At 45.1% G+C, this 17,952-nt stretch overlaps 1 protein-coding gene across 1 annotated transcript in view; it reads right to left on the minus strand.

The window, feature by feature from the left end:
• Grid1 (glutamate ionotropic receptor delta type subunit 1) overlaps positions 1-17,952 on the minus strand; it is a 745,266-nt gene that overhangs the window by 298,799 nt on the left and 428,515 nt on the right. The window contains exon 5 of the mRNA XM_047551889.1: positions 4,410-4,463. Coding sequence (XP_047407845.1) covers positions 4,410-4,463 — 54 coding nt within the window. The remainder of the gene's footprint in view (positions 1-4,409; positions 4,464-17,952) is intronic.

Consider the following 17,952-nt stretch of genomic DNA (forward strand, 5'->3'; position numbering starts at 1 on the left):
TATCTAGGATCAGAAACTGAGCAGAAACCAAGTTTGAAGGAGTATGGTGAGTTCAGAAAGACACACTGAACTTTAGGTGGGGATGGAGTATCCAAGTAGCTGAATCAAGAAGGCAGCTGGATCTCTGGGTCTGGAGCTCAAGGGCACAGTTTGGAATGAACATGGAATATGAGGGTCATCAACATATTCTGGCAATAGGAGAGGGATGCTGAGGGTCTGCTAACGATGCCTCCATCCTTCTAAGAATTTGCCTCTTGATAGATCTTTGGTGTCCCATAAATCACTGAACCTCAAATGTCAGCATCCCTCTCCTATATCCATCAATGTGTGCTGTGATTGCGTGTCTGAAAGAATTATTCTTAACAATGGGAACTGTCTAGCAACAAATGGAGCATTTCAAGTCCCTATCACAATCAGTCCTTCAAGAAACTGAGAATCATATTGCATATTCCACAAAAGGATTTCCTTCAGAAACTTCCCAAGAAGCCAGACTATGAAGTGCATATCACCTACAGATATTGAGATTCCTAGGGAGGGAAATATCCTCTTTGTCAAGACTTCTATTCACACCAAGAATCCCCATGATTTACTGGATGAGCCAGAAGGACTGCCAAGCCTTGGGTATGCTGAAGATCACACAGAGGGAACACTTTACCACAACTGAAAGAGAGTTCTGGAGGTCACCTACCTCATCCAAATCAACTGACTTTGAACTGGCAGCCTCTGACAAATAACCCACAGTGGTCCCCTCCATCTCTGAGAAATGGGTCTTAATTGCTGCCTCTGTCTTTTCTCCAAGTAGGCTGTGAAGGGCTCAACAATGCAACTGGCCCTATGCTATGTACACCCACCTGTTTCAATCAAACCTTTCAAGAATCTATTCTTTGCTTGGAACATTGAAGATTCAGTGATGAGATAGATCTGGTCATGCCCTCAACAAGCTTATAGTCTAGTGGCTACCTTGAGTAATGGTTCATTTTTCTTTCCATGAGTTCTTTTTGAATACCCCACCCTTCTCCAAAGTAATATAACTTAATCAATCAGTGAAGATACGGTTTATGCCCCCAAACACATCTGTTTGCCAGTATCTCCACAGCGGAGACCAGAGACTTATAGAAACTGTCACTGAGGCACACAGACGCAAGACTTCTTCTGCCCAGTTCTGTAATATACAATCCCAATACTCACCAGTAAAAGGGTAGATATATTTTTTTAAAAATCACTACATAAAGAAAGCAAACAAAAACACATGCCCATGAATGTTTATCTTGAATCCTGGAAAATACATTAAACACATCAAATACAGAGGAAGAACAGAAGACAGAACCTATAAAGAACATGGAGAACAGGGATCACAGATGGAGGGCCATTCAGGAAGAAGATAAATGCAGTGGAAGAGGGAAGAGGCACAGAGCTGAGCTTGTCTATGGGGCTGAACTTTCTTCAGGGAAGTGGGAAACAGTTCCAAGAAGTAGGAAGACAAGGACTCTGTGTAACAGCTGAATTCTAGAGATCATTTTGGAAGGAAGGCCATCAGTCAATGCTCGACTTTGATGGTCTATCCTCCGCCCCCTCCCCCATTTTATTCCTAGTCATCACACAGAAAGGTGATTGGCAAGTATTTGTCTATGACTCAATATTTAGATTGCTTGAAAATTTTGTAGATATTAAAATGATTTTACACTGCAAGAAGAATAACAGAACTTTTGTTTCCATGGGGCATGCTATGACAGGAAACTGTACTTCTGAACATGGCTGGTTCCTAAGGATAAGCATACATGTAACTTAGAGAACATATCAGTCATAAGCCAGAGGTAGTGCTGAGGTCCAAGCTTTACCAGAGGCATTATCTTTGGATCTCAGACTTCAAGAATGTCCATATGCTGGCCCCAGTGGTGAGCCCAAGAGTGTCACCTTCATTGTGCATACCTGAGCTCTATTGACAGGTTTTACAGAATCAGACCCTGACCACAAGTTTAGGATCTTTGCCAAGCCCATGTGCACAATCAAATCATTGGGTGGAAAGGGGTATGAAGCCAGAGAGTCTTCATCTAGAATCCCACAGGCATCATTTAATAGTCGTGAGTGATTTAACCCTTGAGGCCTCTGTTATCCAATATGTAAAATGGGGAGGAAAATAACTGAACTATAACTGATGAGGACTACAGAAGGTAACAAATGTAAAGCATACTTTAGAAAGGTGAGTGGTTGTCCTTTGCCTCCCAAAGGAGTCTTCCTGTAGAGAAGGAAGCCAAGAAAGGAGGAGAGTAGTGGTTCCCTGAGGACCCTTGTTTATGCAGGAGGACACACGTAGCCCAAGGTACTTGCAGATCAGTGTGCACTGCCTGGCCAGCCCAGGGCATGCTGCTGACCCAGTGGGGCACAGCTGTGGTCTTAAGTGAGGCTGTTTCAGTGTGGCTTGAGAGGGGACCCCCACACCTGTCTCCTCCTTGGTGACACTGAGCCCTGGGTTCTAGCTGCCTCAGATTTGCCTGAGAAGGGAGTGCCCTAAGGGCACCTCACACTGAGGTGCCTGAAGTGAACCCCAGCCCTAGACAGCAGTCTGGAGGGACAGAAGGCCCTGGGGGCTGGGGTGAGGGCTTAAGGGAAGGAAGGGAACAGGTTAGAAATGTAAAAACAGAGCACGTATTTGAAGATGACCACGGAGAAACACTGGTTATTGGATGTGGAGGAGTCATCAAAAAAGTAAATCTAGCACCAGCTATTTGACTTCAGGGGCACCTGAAGAATGCTTCCTTTCTCTGGAACAAAGGATGTTGAGCTTTGAAGAAGCTGTAGAGAAGCCAGCAAAGCGCAGAGAATCAAGCCTTCCAGAACATCAAGGAGGCCTCTTGCAGGTTCTGAAGAGCAGGGAGGGGTGGTCACGTCCCTTCGCCTAATCACCAGCACACAGCCTACCACAGCACCCCAGGGGAAATGAATGGTTACTGCGCATGTCTCCAGCTGTCCTGTGTAGACGTGGAGCTAATAAGGTGTGAATTCATGGAGGAAAATCATGAAAAGTGGATCTTGGGAGCAGTTACTATCTGATACAACCTACGCCATTATTAACATTAGCCACCCAAAACTATTTCAGTCATATTAGCATTGAACTAATGAAGAAATACACATCATAAAAAAAATAAATTACCCACATAATAAACCTTGCATCTTCCAGAATGAAGCCATTAGAAATTGATCCACTAATTTAGGAGTAGCTGAAGGCTGCAGCCCTGATAAAAGCATCAGGAAACACATTCTCAAGTTCTCTTCAGGTTCTGGAACACTGCAGTTGCACAGGCTACCCTGGTTTTGTAGTTCCTGAACAGACAAGTGGTCAGAGGGGACTCTTCAGCAAAGTTTGGCCTGTGGTTACTAGCCACTCCCAAGCAATGTCTGCAGGCTGGGGGAGGCTAGGACCAGGCAGGCTGCAATCACATCTCATGCTCCCATTACCCTCTAGGCCCACAATAGTGAGATGGCCAATCATGGAGACATTTCCTATTCACCCACTTTAAATGGGTACATTGATCCTGCTCCTACTGGCTACACACACAAACACACTCACACAAGCAGAGTCATATAAATGCCTATACACTCACATGTATATACAACTGGCACATACACATGCACATGCATTCACACCCTCAAATATATAAACTTGCATGCACATACAACTCATACTTACATATACTCTCACGTACAACTCATACACTCACATTCGTGCAACTCACACATACTCACAGAAACACACATGCACATACAACTCTCACTCACACACACAAAAATACATATCATACACGTATATTTGCCTACAAATACTCATACATATACAATTGGTACACACACATACACATATATATACACTCACGATCATTTACACTCACATACACATACATTTCCATATACTCATACTCATTCCTTTACCATACATGCCTTCTCACACACATACACACTCATGCACATACATACTCTGGCTCACACTCAGGCACACTCACATAATCCTCCCGTGCCTTTAACATCCTGCATGCAATATGACCTCTCCCCTCCTATTCCTTTGTCCCACCTGATCTGCATCCCATTTGATAACCTGCTCTAATCTCTCCAGTCCCAGGACCCTGACTGGCTGCCTCAACCCCCCACACACATCTAATGCCTGACACTAGTTCTTTGACTTTTGACTTTCTCATGGACTCAGGTCTGGTTTCTCTCCCTGGTCCCCACCTGGTACAGGTGAGCATCTTGGCAAGTCAAGTCCAATTCTCTGACCTCTTGCCTTGATAGGACAAAGCCCAGGATTCATTTCAGCCCCCAAGTCAGAATTGGACATGAAAGGATTTCTCTGAGCTTTGCCAAGGGACAGGGAAAAGTCAGTTCAGACTGTGCCCTCACCATTCAGGGGCTCTTACCTCATTCACAAAAACCCAGTGGCTGTCCTTGGAAGCCAGGTTGGTCTCCACGGCCTGCAGAGAGAAAAAGAATGTACATGAACACAAGCAAGCCGAAAGCTGGCAGACACACAAGATGATTGTGGAGGGGGGTTTTATAAACATTGTTCTTGCAGGATTTTTTCCTCACAAAACATACCATTCCCCTGGGGCCTGCTCTGGCTGCCTTAGCCACAAGAGGCTTCATCTGAACACAGACATCTGATTTCCCGCTGTTGTTCTGTACTCTCCTGCACCAGCCCTGAGCAAGGTTGGAGGCTCTGGTTCCTGCAAGCATCACAGGGCCACAGGCAGGGGCACAGCCTCCCTTCCCAAGAATGCCTGCAAAAACACCTTCCTGCAGGGGCTTTAAGGGAGGACTCTCATCATTGCCTGAGGCTAGAGAATCAGAAGCCAGAATGCTGGATTTATGGCAGCTTGTCAGGCTGTGCTGAGTGACACCCAGAAGACAGAAACTCAGAGTTGGGGCTCAGAGTTGCCTTCACTTCATTGGGATCCATAGAACCCACAGTTCTTTCGAGCTCCTGGGCAGTGGCCCCACCTCATTGCTCTCTCTTAGACTGCTTTGTTCTATTTTGCACTGCATTTGCCATCTTTGTGCTTGAATGGTTATCAGTTTCTTTCTTATCTTCTCTGCCAGGTTGGGGGCACCATAAGGTCAAGGTCCGTGCCTCTGAGGTCACATCTGTGTCCCTAGAACTTTACCAGCACATAACATGTATTCAATTAACATTGTTGAATATATGATTGGAGGCCAAGGCAGACAGGACCCAGCTACTTATTTTATTTCTCATACTTGTTTAGGAGGATTTTTCCCTCCTTGAATTGAAAAGTCAACAGACTGAAAGAATTGGAAGGGACTGATGGTTTTCAAGCATGTCCCGCAAGAATACTCACAGCGAGCATGTGCCAAATGCTCAGCAACAGCACCAGGCACTGTGCCAGGCAATCTATGAACCTGGGATAAAGTTTTCTGATTGTAGTCATCCTTTGTTTATTTATTTATTTATTTACTTTTTGCATTTTCGTATTGTAATTGTTACCATTCCTGATTGGAAAAATACAGAAAAATTAAAATGCTCAAAATTACACATAAGGTCTCCCCATTTTTATGCAACATGCTAAGAAGTAAAAATTCCCCATTTATTCCTCCAGAATCATCCCTCCAGAGACTGTTTGAGGTCCTCCCTCCCCAGAAGCTTCAATAGTCAGGTCTGCAAGTACAAGCCTATATATGCATATTGGACAGATGTTTTTATTAAAATCATATTGGGAAATACACATCAAGTTACAATTCTCATTTTGGATTATTAATATAACCAGAATACCTTTTCTTGTCAGTTCTTAGATAGAGATCTGAATCTTTCTTAACAAATGAGGCACAGAGATTTCAGAGCCTGTACCAGCAACCCAGCCAGCATGGGGTCCAGCAGGGTCCTCAGGCCCTCATGGTGTGAAGGCTCACAGGTTGCCATCCCACAAGGTTCTGTTGGGACCTCACTCCATGAGAATGGATAAGTTTGCTGGCAAGCACAGGAAGGTCATGAAGATAGAGCATGTGGAATATACTCAGGTGAGCTCTAGACCCCCAAGTCCTTCACAGACAACATCCCAAAGAACACCAAGGCGGGGCACAGGGCCCCTCCTGGGCCAGTCAGGACTAAAGGATGCAGACTCTCCTCTCCATCCTGTGAATGAAAGGGTGCCAGACCCTACAAAGACAAACTGGGGCATGAGACTGGAGTGGAAGGGGTTGGCCTCCATCCCATCAGTCATTCATTCTGGTCATCTGTGAAGTGCAGATCACTCTTTCCCCCTCTGGTCTGCCCAGGTAGGCAACATAATCTCAAGTCCTCAGTCTCAGAAAGAGGCAGACACAGAGATTGGCACCCATACATATCCCAAGCCTTCCCTAGGAAGCAGAGATAGGAAGTTCCTTGGGTGTTCCTGTCATTTGTGGGGTTCAGCCTTGCTCCCCAACTTGCTCGCATTTCAACATGTATCCTGGGAGTCTCCTCTGGCTATAGAGGCCTTCCTGTTCTCTTCACGAATCTCACCTCAAGAATCCTCACTTCCCTGGGATAAATGAATAATATTTAAAAATATCTATAGCCGGGCTCAGTGGCACATACCTGTAATCCCAGTGGCTTGGGAAGCTGAGGCAGGAGGATCACAAGTTCAAAGCCAGCCTCAGCAAAAATGAGGTGCTAAGCAACTCAGTGAGACCCTGTCTCTAAATAAAATATAAAGTAGGGCTGGGGATGTGTCTCAGTAGCTAAGTGCCCCTGAGTTCAACCCCAGTACAAAAAACAAACAAACAAACGAAGTAGGTGCTTCCTTTCCTACCTCAGAAGGAGACTCTGGGTGCACTTGATAGAAAAGTGACACAAGAGATGTCAAGGGTATCCATACCCTCCACAGGGCCATGTCCTGAGACACATTCCACTCCATTCTACAAGCTCAGTAAGCCAGGCTATCTCCAGAGATGCTACATGGACTCTAGAGACCATAGCTCTTAGAGGACCCTCTGTTGAGGTGGAGAAGGGAGAGCAGCTCATGGTAGAATCTCGGTTGCCCAGACCACAGCCTCTCTCCTCTCAACACTCAGACTTCCATGGATGCCTTTAGAAGCCCTGGTGAGGATGTGGAGGAGGGAGCAGAGGCAGCAGGGAGTCAGAACACTCTGACCCCACTGTCCGTTCCCAGCTGGCCTTGATTCCCAACACATCAACCTTTCCTTCATGATCACGTGAAGATATTGGTGATTCACATTATTAAATTGGCACACCACACTGAACTGGGAGGATGTCATAATAACTCAGAAAGCTGGAAGGATGAACTCAATCCCAACTGATGTGGTTTAACAAGGCTGAACTCCAAGACTTATACTTGTTTTCAGTAGTAGGGAGGCAAATGGAGAAACGACATTTGAAAGCAAGACCCTGGAGTAGAGACCAGAGACCCATGGAAAGGCAAAGATGAGGGGGTTTGTTCTGCCCTTGGGTGTTGATCTGAGTTGTTTCACCTCATGGAAGACACTGCATACTGGAGTCCAGTCATGGAGTGGGATAGTGTAAACCAATGACCAGTTCAAGTGACCAGAGATGCTTAGAGGCTGGGACAGTGTAGATTTCTTTAAACACTTGAAGAATTGTCATGTGGAAGAGAAACTAGAAATCTACTCTGAGCCTCTGAGAGTAGATTTACAACAAATGGTGCCAAAAATCAGGGAGGCAGATCACCCCGATATGTGTGAGAACTTTTCAACTTTCCAAGTGGTTCAAGAGGAGGATGACCAGGGTGAGGTGCTGGCATCCATAGCAAAGATTCTTAAATCTGGCCCCATGGAAGAACCTCCTAGTAGCTTCTACAAATGCAGATCCTAGAGCCCCACTGTTAAGGATCCTAATTCACCAGGGAAGGTGATGTGCCTGAGATCCTGTGTTGTTTCAGAGCTCTGACCTGACTTTTGACCCTGGAGTCCGGCTCCCTGCTCCGGAATGTATATTTCTATGAATCTGAAGGGGTGGTCACATCTGTGCAGGTGAGAGGGCCTCTACTTATGCCTGCAGGTGCCAGTGCTGCAGACAACTTGAGCCAATTGCCAGGAGGGCCCAGGGAGCAGGTAGGAGCTCTGACTCCCCTAACAAGTCTTCCCACCTGGTATCAGATTCACGCACAGTACATGTTGGAGAGAATTGATCAGAAAACCCCACAGGACAACTGACCAACTTCCCTGTCCTAATTTCCTTTGTTCCTTCACCAATTAAGCATCAGCTAATTTGTTAAGTCTCTTTTCCCCCACACAGAGATAAATAGCACTTGGCTGCAGCTCTTTTCAGAGGGTATGACTCCTACAGAGACTGGGATAAGTGGCAAAAAGGGGTGGCTACCTCAGATCGGGCAAGAACACGTCCACCTCCCTCTGCAATTACTGGAGAGCTGCCAGCTCTGAGGAGAACCCTAACGGCTTGCAGTCCAGGGGGAAGCATACCTCCCAGCACCACTGACGCCCCTTCTGTGTGGCATTCCTCCCTTATCCTCCCCAGCTATGTCTACAGCAAGGGAAAGTGAGTCCTTTTATCCACAGAGCAAGCACAGCATGGAGGAGTCTTAGCTGAGTGCTCCTGGCTGACCTGCTCCACCTCACCAAGGGCAGATTCTACACCTCTACGGCATTTGTGTACCAACCGTGCTATGGTGCTCTGCCCACGTCTTCCTCACATCCTGCAGGATATTTGATTAAACTCCCCGCGTGTTCACTCCCAACTGCCAACACCCAAGATTCAGCTGCTGGAGCCCTGCTTGGCATTCACGGTGCCTGGGAACTTACACCCTTAACAGAGGACGGAGGGTGCCACGGATACAGATCCCAGCTGGCTTACTCCCTGATGGGGACTTCTCCCTGTGTGATCTCAGCTATTTTCAGAATTTCTCTGCAGGATGGAGCCAAAATTACCTCACTTGGCTTCCTTCACTTCCCTGTTCCACATCCCCACTCCCTTGCTGCCTTTCTTGTTTTAACTCCCCCTGGGAATGCTTCTTAATAAATCATTATCACATGAATCCTCCTCTCAAAGTTCACTTCTGGGATAACAACCTGAGACAAACACCTCCTGCCTGGGGTTATGGTGAGAATTAAATGAAATTACACATGAAGCTACCGGGCCAGGAAGTCCACCATACATGATCAGTTAGCACAAGGATCCTCCCCATTCCTTCCCCCTCATGTCTCCTGCCTGGGCTTCATTCAGTGGTCTCTTTCCAATGTGCACTATTGCATAATTTCCTTCCTTATTCAGCAGACAGGGCCTGCCATGTCTTGACAACTATCCTAAAACTTCCAGATACATCCCTGCCATCATGAAGTCCAGCAGTGAAGAAAAGACAATGCATATAGCCTTGCAAAGTGGTCAGTACTGTCTCATCCATGACCTGAGAGACCCCTCAGGGCAGCATGGTGCCTCTCCTCACCTTGACCATGGTGGTTATCAGCCATATAACATGATGGGTGTCTGTAGACAAGAGCTGACATAACCAAAGTGAAGACAGCTCCTGTATCCCACAGGTGGGGTAGGAGAACTGGCCTTGTGCTCAGGGAGGTGTGGTCACTCACCTTCAGCAGCTGGGGAGGCTGGTTCCCTGCAGCAAGACTTCTGCATGGAGCCAAGCCCCATGGCTAAGGGACAATCAAGCAACAGCAGGGCTGGAGGCCTGAGCAACTGCAGAAGCTCCATGCAGACCCTGTGGGAACCAGGACCTAGCTTTCAATAAACCCAAAGGGATCACTGCAGTGGCCCAAAGCTATAGCACAGGTGGCCCTGTTAAGGTGCTGGTGTTGCTATTGAGTCCAATAAGGCCTTGGAAAACCATCAGGGCCCATCTTTCTGACTCCTCTGGCCTGTCAAACACTGGCAAACTCAACACTTTAGAAGAGCTGAGGATACGGGACTTTTAAAGGATTCAGCTGACTTCTAGCCTTTTTAACCAGAGGAGGTGGCAGATTGTGATGGTGGTGACTGGCTCAAAGAAGAGGCTGGGAGGATGGGTGCAGGTGACCAGTAGGAGGAGGCATGGCACACAGTCATGCAGCTGGATGTCCACGCATGTGCCAACTTGGAGGGGGGGTTTGTTTGTATTTCTACCACTGAACTGCATCTCCAGCACTTTTATTTTTTATGTTTGAGACAGTTTCACCAAGTTGCTTAGGCCCTTGTTAAATTGCTAAGGTTGGCTTTGAACTTGCGAACCTCTTTCCTCAGCCTCCCAAGTTGTGCTATTGTACCCAGTCCCACACATGTCAACTTGTATGAACATACACATATTAATACCCTCTGGAGGGAAAAGAGTGCTTCCATGGGTAGATCCCAGCTAAAGAAAGCTGAGAATGGCTGTTCTTCCCATACCTGGAAAGTTGCATGTAAAATGGAAGGTGTGCCCTTGTTCATGAGCAGCAGCCTGAGTCTGAACCTCAGGTAGTTCCTCCACTGCCAAGGGCATTAACAGTGCTGGAATATACATAACATAGGATCCCAAGATGACATCCTACAGACCCGCTGAGAGCCAGGACATTTCAATTCTCTTCTGGTCACCCTAATCCTACAGTTCCCGCAGAGAAGGAGATTTGGGCCAATTTTCAGCTCCTGGCTCCCTAGCAGACTCTGGAACAGAAAGCAGCTCCCAAATGCTGCAGGAATGGCAGGTGCAGGGCATCTCGCTTGGACCAGGGCCAGGGAGGGTTCACAGCTGCCCCTTGATGGTATGATGATGAGTATCAGATCTAATATCCAAGAGCCTAAACGGAAACAGAGAAGACAGGAGTGCTGAGCCCACTAGGGGAAGCTTCTCCAGCCTGGGCACCTTTTCCCTGGTCCTCAGCCTTTGATGCAGGATCATGTCTGAGCCATTTTCAAGGGCAAGGAGAGGGGCTGGGGAGATAGCTCAGTTGGTAGAGTGCTGGCCTTGCAAGCACAAGGCTCTGGGTTCAATCCCCAGCACTCCAGCACTGGGGAAAAAAAAAAAAAAAAAAAAGGTTTCCCTTTCCCTCAAGGGCAAGGAGAGAAGCCTCCAGGATACTTTAGTACATCTCTTCTATTTCACAACCCCCCACATGCCCCATTTACTGTCACTGAACTAACTAGTGCTTTCGTCCCCACATCACAGACAGGGAGCTGAGATCTCGATGGAGACTCACATCTTGCCAAAAGCCCTTTAGCTAGTACTTGGCAGAGTACTGAGCAGCAGAAAACGAATTCCAATCAAGGTCCTGCATCTCCAGTCTATGTTCTTATCCCTTGGTCATGCTACTCTCCCAAAGGCCCAAACAACTGTCTGAGAAAGCACATAAGCCTCCAGGCCTGGCCCTGGCCCTATGACAATGGGGAAAGAAAACACCCTTTTATCTCATATCCAAAAAAAACACCATTAGGAGAAGTGGAACCTTCCTTCTGCAGGTTAACTCGTCCTCATAAGCCTGAGACCACTATTGCACTTGTGTTCTTAGGAGTGAGCATGTTTCACTCTGTGTTGGCCTATAGAACTAGTAAATGGAGTGGAAAAAACCTCCACATGGAAGCCTTCCAGCACTGTCGCTGAGGATTTATTTTACAAAGTACAAATGCCACCAATTATTTATATGTGCATTAATTGTGGGCCACTTATCTAGGCAACCCCCCTCCAACACTGGGAGTCCTAGATAATGGAAGCTTGTCAGCAATTAGTATCTCTTTAAAACCCCAACTCTAACATTTGAGAACATTCCCCCCATGGAGCCCAGGGCCTGGCACTTTCCCAAGGACAGATACTGAGCTAACTTTAAAGACCCACTGCTGCCTTTGCAACAACATGCTATTTAGAAACAATTCTCTTGTGTAATGTCACCCCTTCTGAAGCATGAGGGAGTACAACGCCCCCATTTGCAAGGAAGGGTTTCAAGATGAGAGATGATTTGAGGAGCAAATGTACAAGAAAATCAGCAAAGCAGGCGCCAAGAGGACGGAGTATCAGAAGCTAAGTCAGAAGACAAGGAAGCCTGTAAAACAGCAATTATCATGAACTGTCTGCGGTCACTGCGTTTCCTAGGGGCTTGCCTTCTTGGGTTAGGGGCCTACTATTCTGGCTCAGCTACATCTGTTTATCCCAGACTTGTCTCTAGAATGTCTTTGGACCCTGCCTTCACTGTAAAAGTGTCCAAAATTCTCCTCACGGTTCCTACCTCTGGCTCTCTCCTTACTCCTAGATGCCATTGAGGAATCCAGGATCCAAGCAGATCTCTTTTCCAATTTCTTCCTCTGGGCCTCTCCTAACAAAGTATGAGTCATCTGTTCCCATCACCCATCTTTTTGCTGGCACTTCCTTGATGCCCAGAAGCCCACCTGTGGAGGAAACAGGAAAGCCACCACCTGAGCAAAGGGAAAGGTAGTTTAGTGTGGGGTACTGGGAAGAGAGGGATCTCTAAATACCTATTATGCTGTAATTGAATAAAAAAAAAGAAAGCATAATTGACTAAATACATGTAAAGGTCTGATAGAGCAGAACAATTTCTAGTCACTCATTAGACTTCCCTGGTCCTCATCCTCACCGCTGCCCAAGTTTGAGATAAACAGCCAGTCCAAACTGTGCAGAGGGCAAAACGGCAGCTCACAGCCTCCAGGGGAGGAAGATTCATTACAGATCATTTGCGGATCCTTCAGATGAAATAGAGACAGGTTCCAGGGCTGTGCAGGAAGTGCAATTTACTGTAATAAAAAGTGAGAATATGCTACATGTGGACAATTTATGAGGAAACGTTAATATCAGCAGAAAAATGAAATGGAGTCTGCTCGTAGGCACGATTTGTTTAATAAGATCAACTCGGAGAAGTGAAGCCAGGCGGTGCCAATGATATCAGCTGATGGACACTTGGATTTTAATCAATGATCTATAATTTCCCCACTACCAGGAGGGCACAAAAACCAAATAATGCTGTCCATGTTCTCACTCCCACAGATACTCAGGCTGTACCCTGAAGGGAGGCAATGTGAGCCTGGCTTTCTATCTGATCTTGTCTCAGGGACAAACGAGCCAGGCATTCAGGCCCTTGGCCACCCGGATGCTGTCACACAATCCCTTTTTGAGAACTGAAATCTACAGTAGAACAAATCACTTCTGAGCTTATTTATGCCCTGGTCTGGTGTGACAAGAATGGCCATCGGCCTCTGCTCACAGTGTGGGCTGTGAACAATTGCAAGACTCAGTTGCCCCCCACCAACCCAGGGCAGGAGATGTGGACACTGGATGGCAGGTGGCTGCTCAGAGCCACTTTTCATACATCTACTGTTCAGCTCCAGCTTCAAATGATTTTCAGAAACAAGCAAAGTCCAAAACTGATTAGAAATGTTTTCCTTTCCCTCCCACAGGTATTTCCATGTTCATATTGGAGCTTGAGAAGCCTCTGCTTATATCCAAAGACCAACTCTGGGGACCCATAGCATCAGATGCCACGGAAGAGGGTATGGGGATCACTTGGGACAGGAGAGTCCCTCCTGGCACTGCTGGGTCACATCACACCCCAGAGGCCTGCCCTCCCATATATGGGTGTCAGCCAGACCCCTGACGGAGACATCCTCTGGAAGAACAACTATACCACCTCATGCTGCTCAATCAAAGCATCGGTCTCCAAGGTTAATACAGCAACCCCTTCAAATCATGCTCAACGTGATCCTGTACATTGCTTCTGCACACGAACCTAATTCCTTTCCTCAACCCAAATTGTTTTTAAAAGATGGAAGCGTTTGAATTCTTTTTAAGGCAATAAAGTTGAAAGTAGCAATTCTTTACCAGGCTGATAAGAGCTGCTGGGTGTAATTTGTATTCTTTTTTATGAGCCTGACTTTTTGGAGAATGGAATAGAAAGAAAAATATCTTCTTTTCAGTTTTGGAGACAAGAGGTTTTTCTTCCTCGGGGTGCTGGGGAGGAGTTCCCCAGCCCAGGAATTGTCAGGCAACAAGTCCTGGATATGGGACATGAGAAAACCAAGGAGACCTCCTCATGGGCTCAACAGGGAGTGGGAGAGAGAGAGGGAAACTGGAGCATAAACTACTGCCTGCATAAGTGACCTTGGCACTCACTGAAATTGACTGGGAGGTCACAGTGGGGATCTGAAGTCTTGGGGAATAAGGAAGACAGGATATTCCAAATTCAGTGCATGTTGGGCAGTGGGGAAGCGATCTATTTTCTTTAGAGTCTACAATATAAATTGTTTTACAATTTTTAAGTAAAACTGCCATGCAGTTGGGTCTCGGACTTCTGAGTAGCTTCATTTTAGCCCATAGCCCTGTGTCTCCCACTCCAGTTAAACAACTCCACAATATAGCCCCTGGGGCAAAGAGGGACAAAATTAGAAATCAAATAGAAATGTGCTTAGTTTTCAGGGATGTCTTCCAGCTGGCCCAACACCACACCCACTGCCAGCACAAAGCACCTCGAAAGGTCCCACCCACAGGACAGCATGGCTTGGTGAGAAAACTGTGTGAATACAGGTCTTCCAAGGAAACAGCCCTCCTAAGCCAGGAGGTGAGAAAGGGCTTTAGGTTTGTAGGAAAGGTGGTTGAGTCACACATCCACATGTTGCAAATGAGGATTCGGTTCTAAAATTATTAGATGAGGCAACAATCAATTATAAACAAAATCAGCTATGAAGATTGATTAACTTGTAGATGAAGTATGGTACAGAAAATCTAATTCGTATAAACAACCTTGTATCCGTTCCCCTGACCTTTATCAATCAATGTCTGTCTACGGCTCTCAATTAGTTTCATTTTCATCCCTGAGTGTATTGATTAAATCATCACCACTTGCATAGCCCTGTTCTATCTGACCACTTTGTAACCTCATCCTGCCTTGCAAGTGAAGACAGTCCTGGCAATGGGTGTGGTGTTGGGTCCCGTTATTTAATAACTACAACCTGGGGGATTGAAAGCAAGTCAGCTTAGTGCAAGCCGTGCTTTCCTTAGGAATGCAGGGGTTTGGCAACAGTGAAGAAACTGCAATCTGAAATGGTGTAGGGGGATTGTTTCCGCCCTTCTGCCGTTCCCTGCTTGGCTCCCAGCCTTCACAGGTCCCAGACCTGGAGCAACCTGAATGTGTCTGTAGACCAAGTCTGCCATTGCCAGGTCTTTCACTGCAGGATGGGGGACTCTCCAGGCTCACTTCCCCTGTGTGCCCTGTACCAGTTCAGGGGATTTCCAGGCCTAGCTTGGGTCTTAATACATATTCTAAGATTCTCTGGGCAAGTTTCCAATGATGTGAGAAACACCTGTGGTTTGGGAGGAAGGGAAAGAGTATCCCCACAGGGGTGTGTAAGAGGCAGTAGTAGGATTTTAGCTACACAGTATCAGAGAATCTTTGTTGGTAAAGGCACCAATATTCATGCACAGGAAACTTAATCCCCAATGCAACAGTGGTGAGAGATGAGACCTTTAAGAGGTGAGAGGTTAATGTCATCATCACAGGAGTGGCTTCCTGATGAAAGAGAGTTCTGCCCCCTCTTATTCTCACACACTCTTGCCCTTCCATCTTCCACCATAGGATGACGTAGCACAAAGCCCTTTATTAGAGGTCAGCTGCTTGATATTGAACTTCCCAGCTCCCAGAACTGTGAGAAGTAAGTTTCTTTTCCTTATAAATTACCCATTCTGTGGTATTGTTATGGCAACATGAAATGGACTAAGATTGTCTAATCCAGACCATGCTTGGGGGTGACTTGACCGTGTCCACCCCCATCCAACCTCCCATGGTTTTATGGGTCTAGGTCTCCAGCATTCTGCCCACCTTTGTGCATTGCCGAGTATCATTTGAATAAATTCAAATTTATAATTAAATTTTATATTAACTCTGTTTTAAAACTTTTTACAAACAATATGTAAAATAATAATTTTTTAAATCTGAATATCAAAGACTGGTAAGACCAATGTGCAAAACAAGAACATAATCAAATGTTTTAAGAAGGAGAATAAACTGAGTAATTTCAACACACAATGTGACAATTATAGACAATACTTTATAAACCTATTATTCTATACTAAATCATAATTTCAAAAAGGCAGTATTTTTAAAGGGCTTAATTTTTTTAAAGAACTTCTATTGATAAATGACAGTCCCTAGTCCTCCTACCACACCAGTCCTGCTCCCCAGAGGAAAACACTTGTAACCCTTTTAGCTATTCCTTTGTGATTTACTTCCATGTTTCTGAATCACACTTAATCATGTTCATACTCTATACTTGGTTGATCTGTTTTAGACGTTAGCATAATCTATTATCTTCCTGATATGGTAACGAGGATTTAAATCTCTACTACAAATCCATGCTTTTTCATTCCCTTCCCAATATTTCCAGTCTAGTTGCTTCACAATTTTTAAATTAAATCTGCACCCCCTTGATTATTGGAGCACTATTGATAATATCTAAGGTATGGAGTCAACCTAGTCACCCATCCACAGATGAATGGATGAAGATGTGGTCCATGTGTACCTCAGGATGCTATTCAGTCTTAAAAAGGAAGGAACTCTCGCCATTTGTGACAACACAGATGAATGTGGAGAACATGTTAAATGAAGTGAATCACACATAGAAAAACACACACTGGATGACCTCATTCATATATGGAAGGTAAAGAAGTCGATTCCATGGAACTAAAGAGTAAAAGTCAAATGGTGGTGACCAGAGATGGGGGAGATGGGGAGATGTTGGTCAAAGGATGCACAATTACATCAGATAGAATATTTTAAATCTTGCAGGGGCTGGGGTTGGGGCTTAGGGTTAAAGCACTCACCTAGCACACTTAGCACTGAGTTCGATCCTCAGCACCACATATAAATAAATAAATAAAGTATTGTGCCCACCTACAACTAAGAAAAAAAATGTTTTTAATTTAATTTTTTTTTTAATTATAAAAAGATAGAAGGTAGGAAAGTGATTTCCAGGAGCCAAGGGAGCCAAGTGGGGGGAGAAATGAGGGATGGCTACTAATGATTATGGAGTTTCTCTTGTCTGACAAAGATGTTTTAAAATTGACTGTGGTTATGATTACACAACTCTGTGAACAAAGAACCACTGGGTGGTATACTTTATTCTTTTTATTTGTTCATTTTAGATATACATGATGGTATGTTTTAAATAGGTGAGCTATATGATAAAGGAATCACATCTCAATAATGTTGCTTTTAAAAAATAAAGTGTTGACTCTACAGTGATTATATTGTTCTCTACTCAGCCAAGTAGCAAATTATGAACCTATTATTTCCTGCTCATACTTTTGCTTTTCTTGTGTAAACAGTTGCCTCGGTTTGTATTTATTTATAAAAGCTCCATGATACATTTTTCCAAATGTTAAACCAAATACAAGAGGCTTTCGGTGTCCTGCCCTATCACAGCCCTCGCTGCCCTGCTCCGGATGGACCTGTTGACCTCCAGTTGCAGACCAGGGGCTATCCTGAGACTTCCCTTTCTGCTCTGCTGGTTGGATTCTTGGTACCTATTGATGCTTACTCTTATTTATTTTTTTATTGTTTTTACTTTATTTTTCTGAAACCTATCCTATAACAGCTTCTTTAAAAAAAACTGCATGGGGTATAAATTTTTGAGTCTTTGCATGTATAGATTTTAAAATTTTTTTGCAATCACATTGATAGTTTCACTTAGCACAGAGTAGGTTAATGTTAATTTTTCCACAGAAATAATTCTTCTCCAGGATCTTCTAGTATCAGTGTTACTAATGCCATTCTAATTCCTGTTAACTTGATACCCCTGCCCTCTTCCTCCTCTCTTCCTCTCCCCCTACTTCCCCCTTATCCTCTTTCTTTCTCCCTTGTACTTCCCCTAACCTGGTAGCTTCGTGTGGCCAGTCTTTTCATTTACTTTGGCTAAGAACTAAATGTTTGATAGGAATTTTTACTCTGGAGACACATGTTCCTCTGAGATGTTTTCTTATTTATTTCTTTGATATTTTCCTTTTCTCTATTTTT

Source organism: Sciurus carolinensis, chromosome 5 (assembly GCF_902686445.1).
Source record: "Sciurus carolinensis chromosome 5, mSciCar1.2, whole genome shotgun sequence".
Classification (NCBI taxonomy): Eukaryota; Metazoa; Chordata; class Mammalia; order Rodentia; family Sciuridae; genus Sciurus; species Sciurus carolinensis.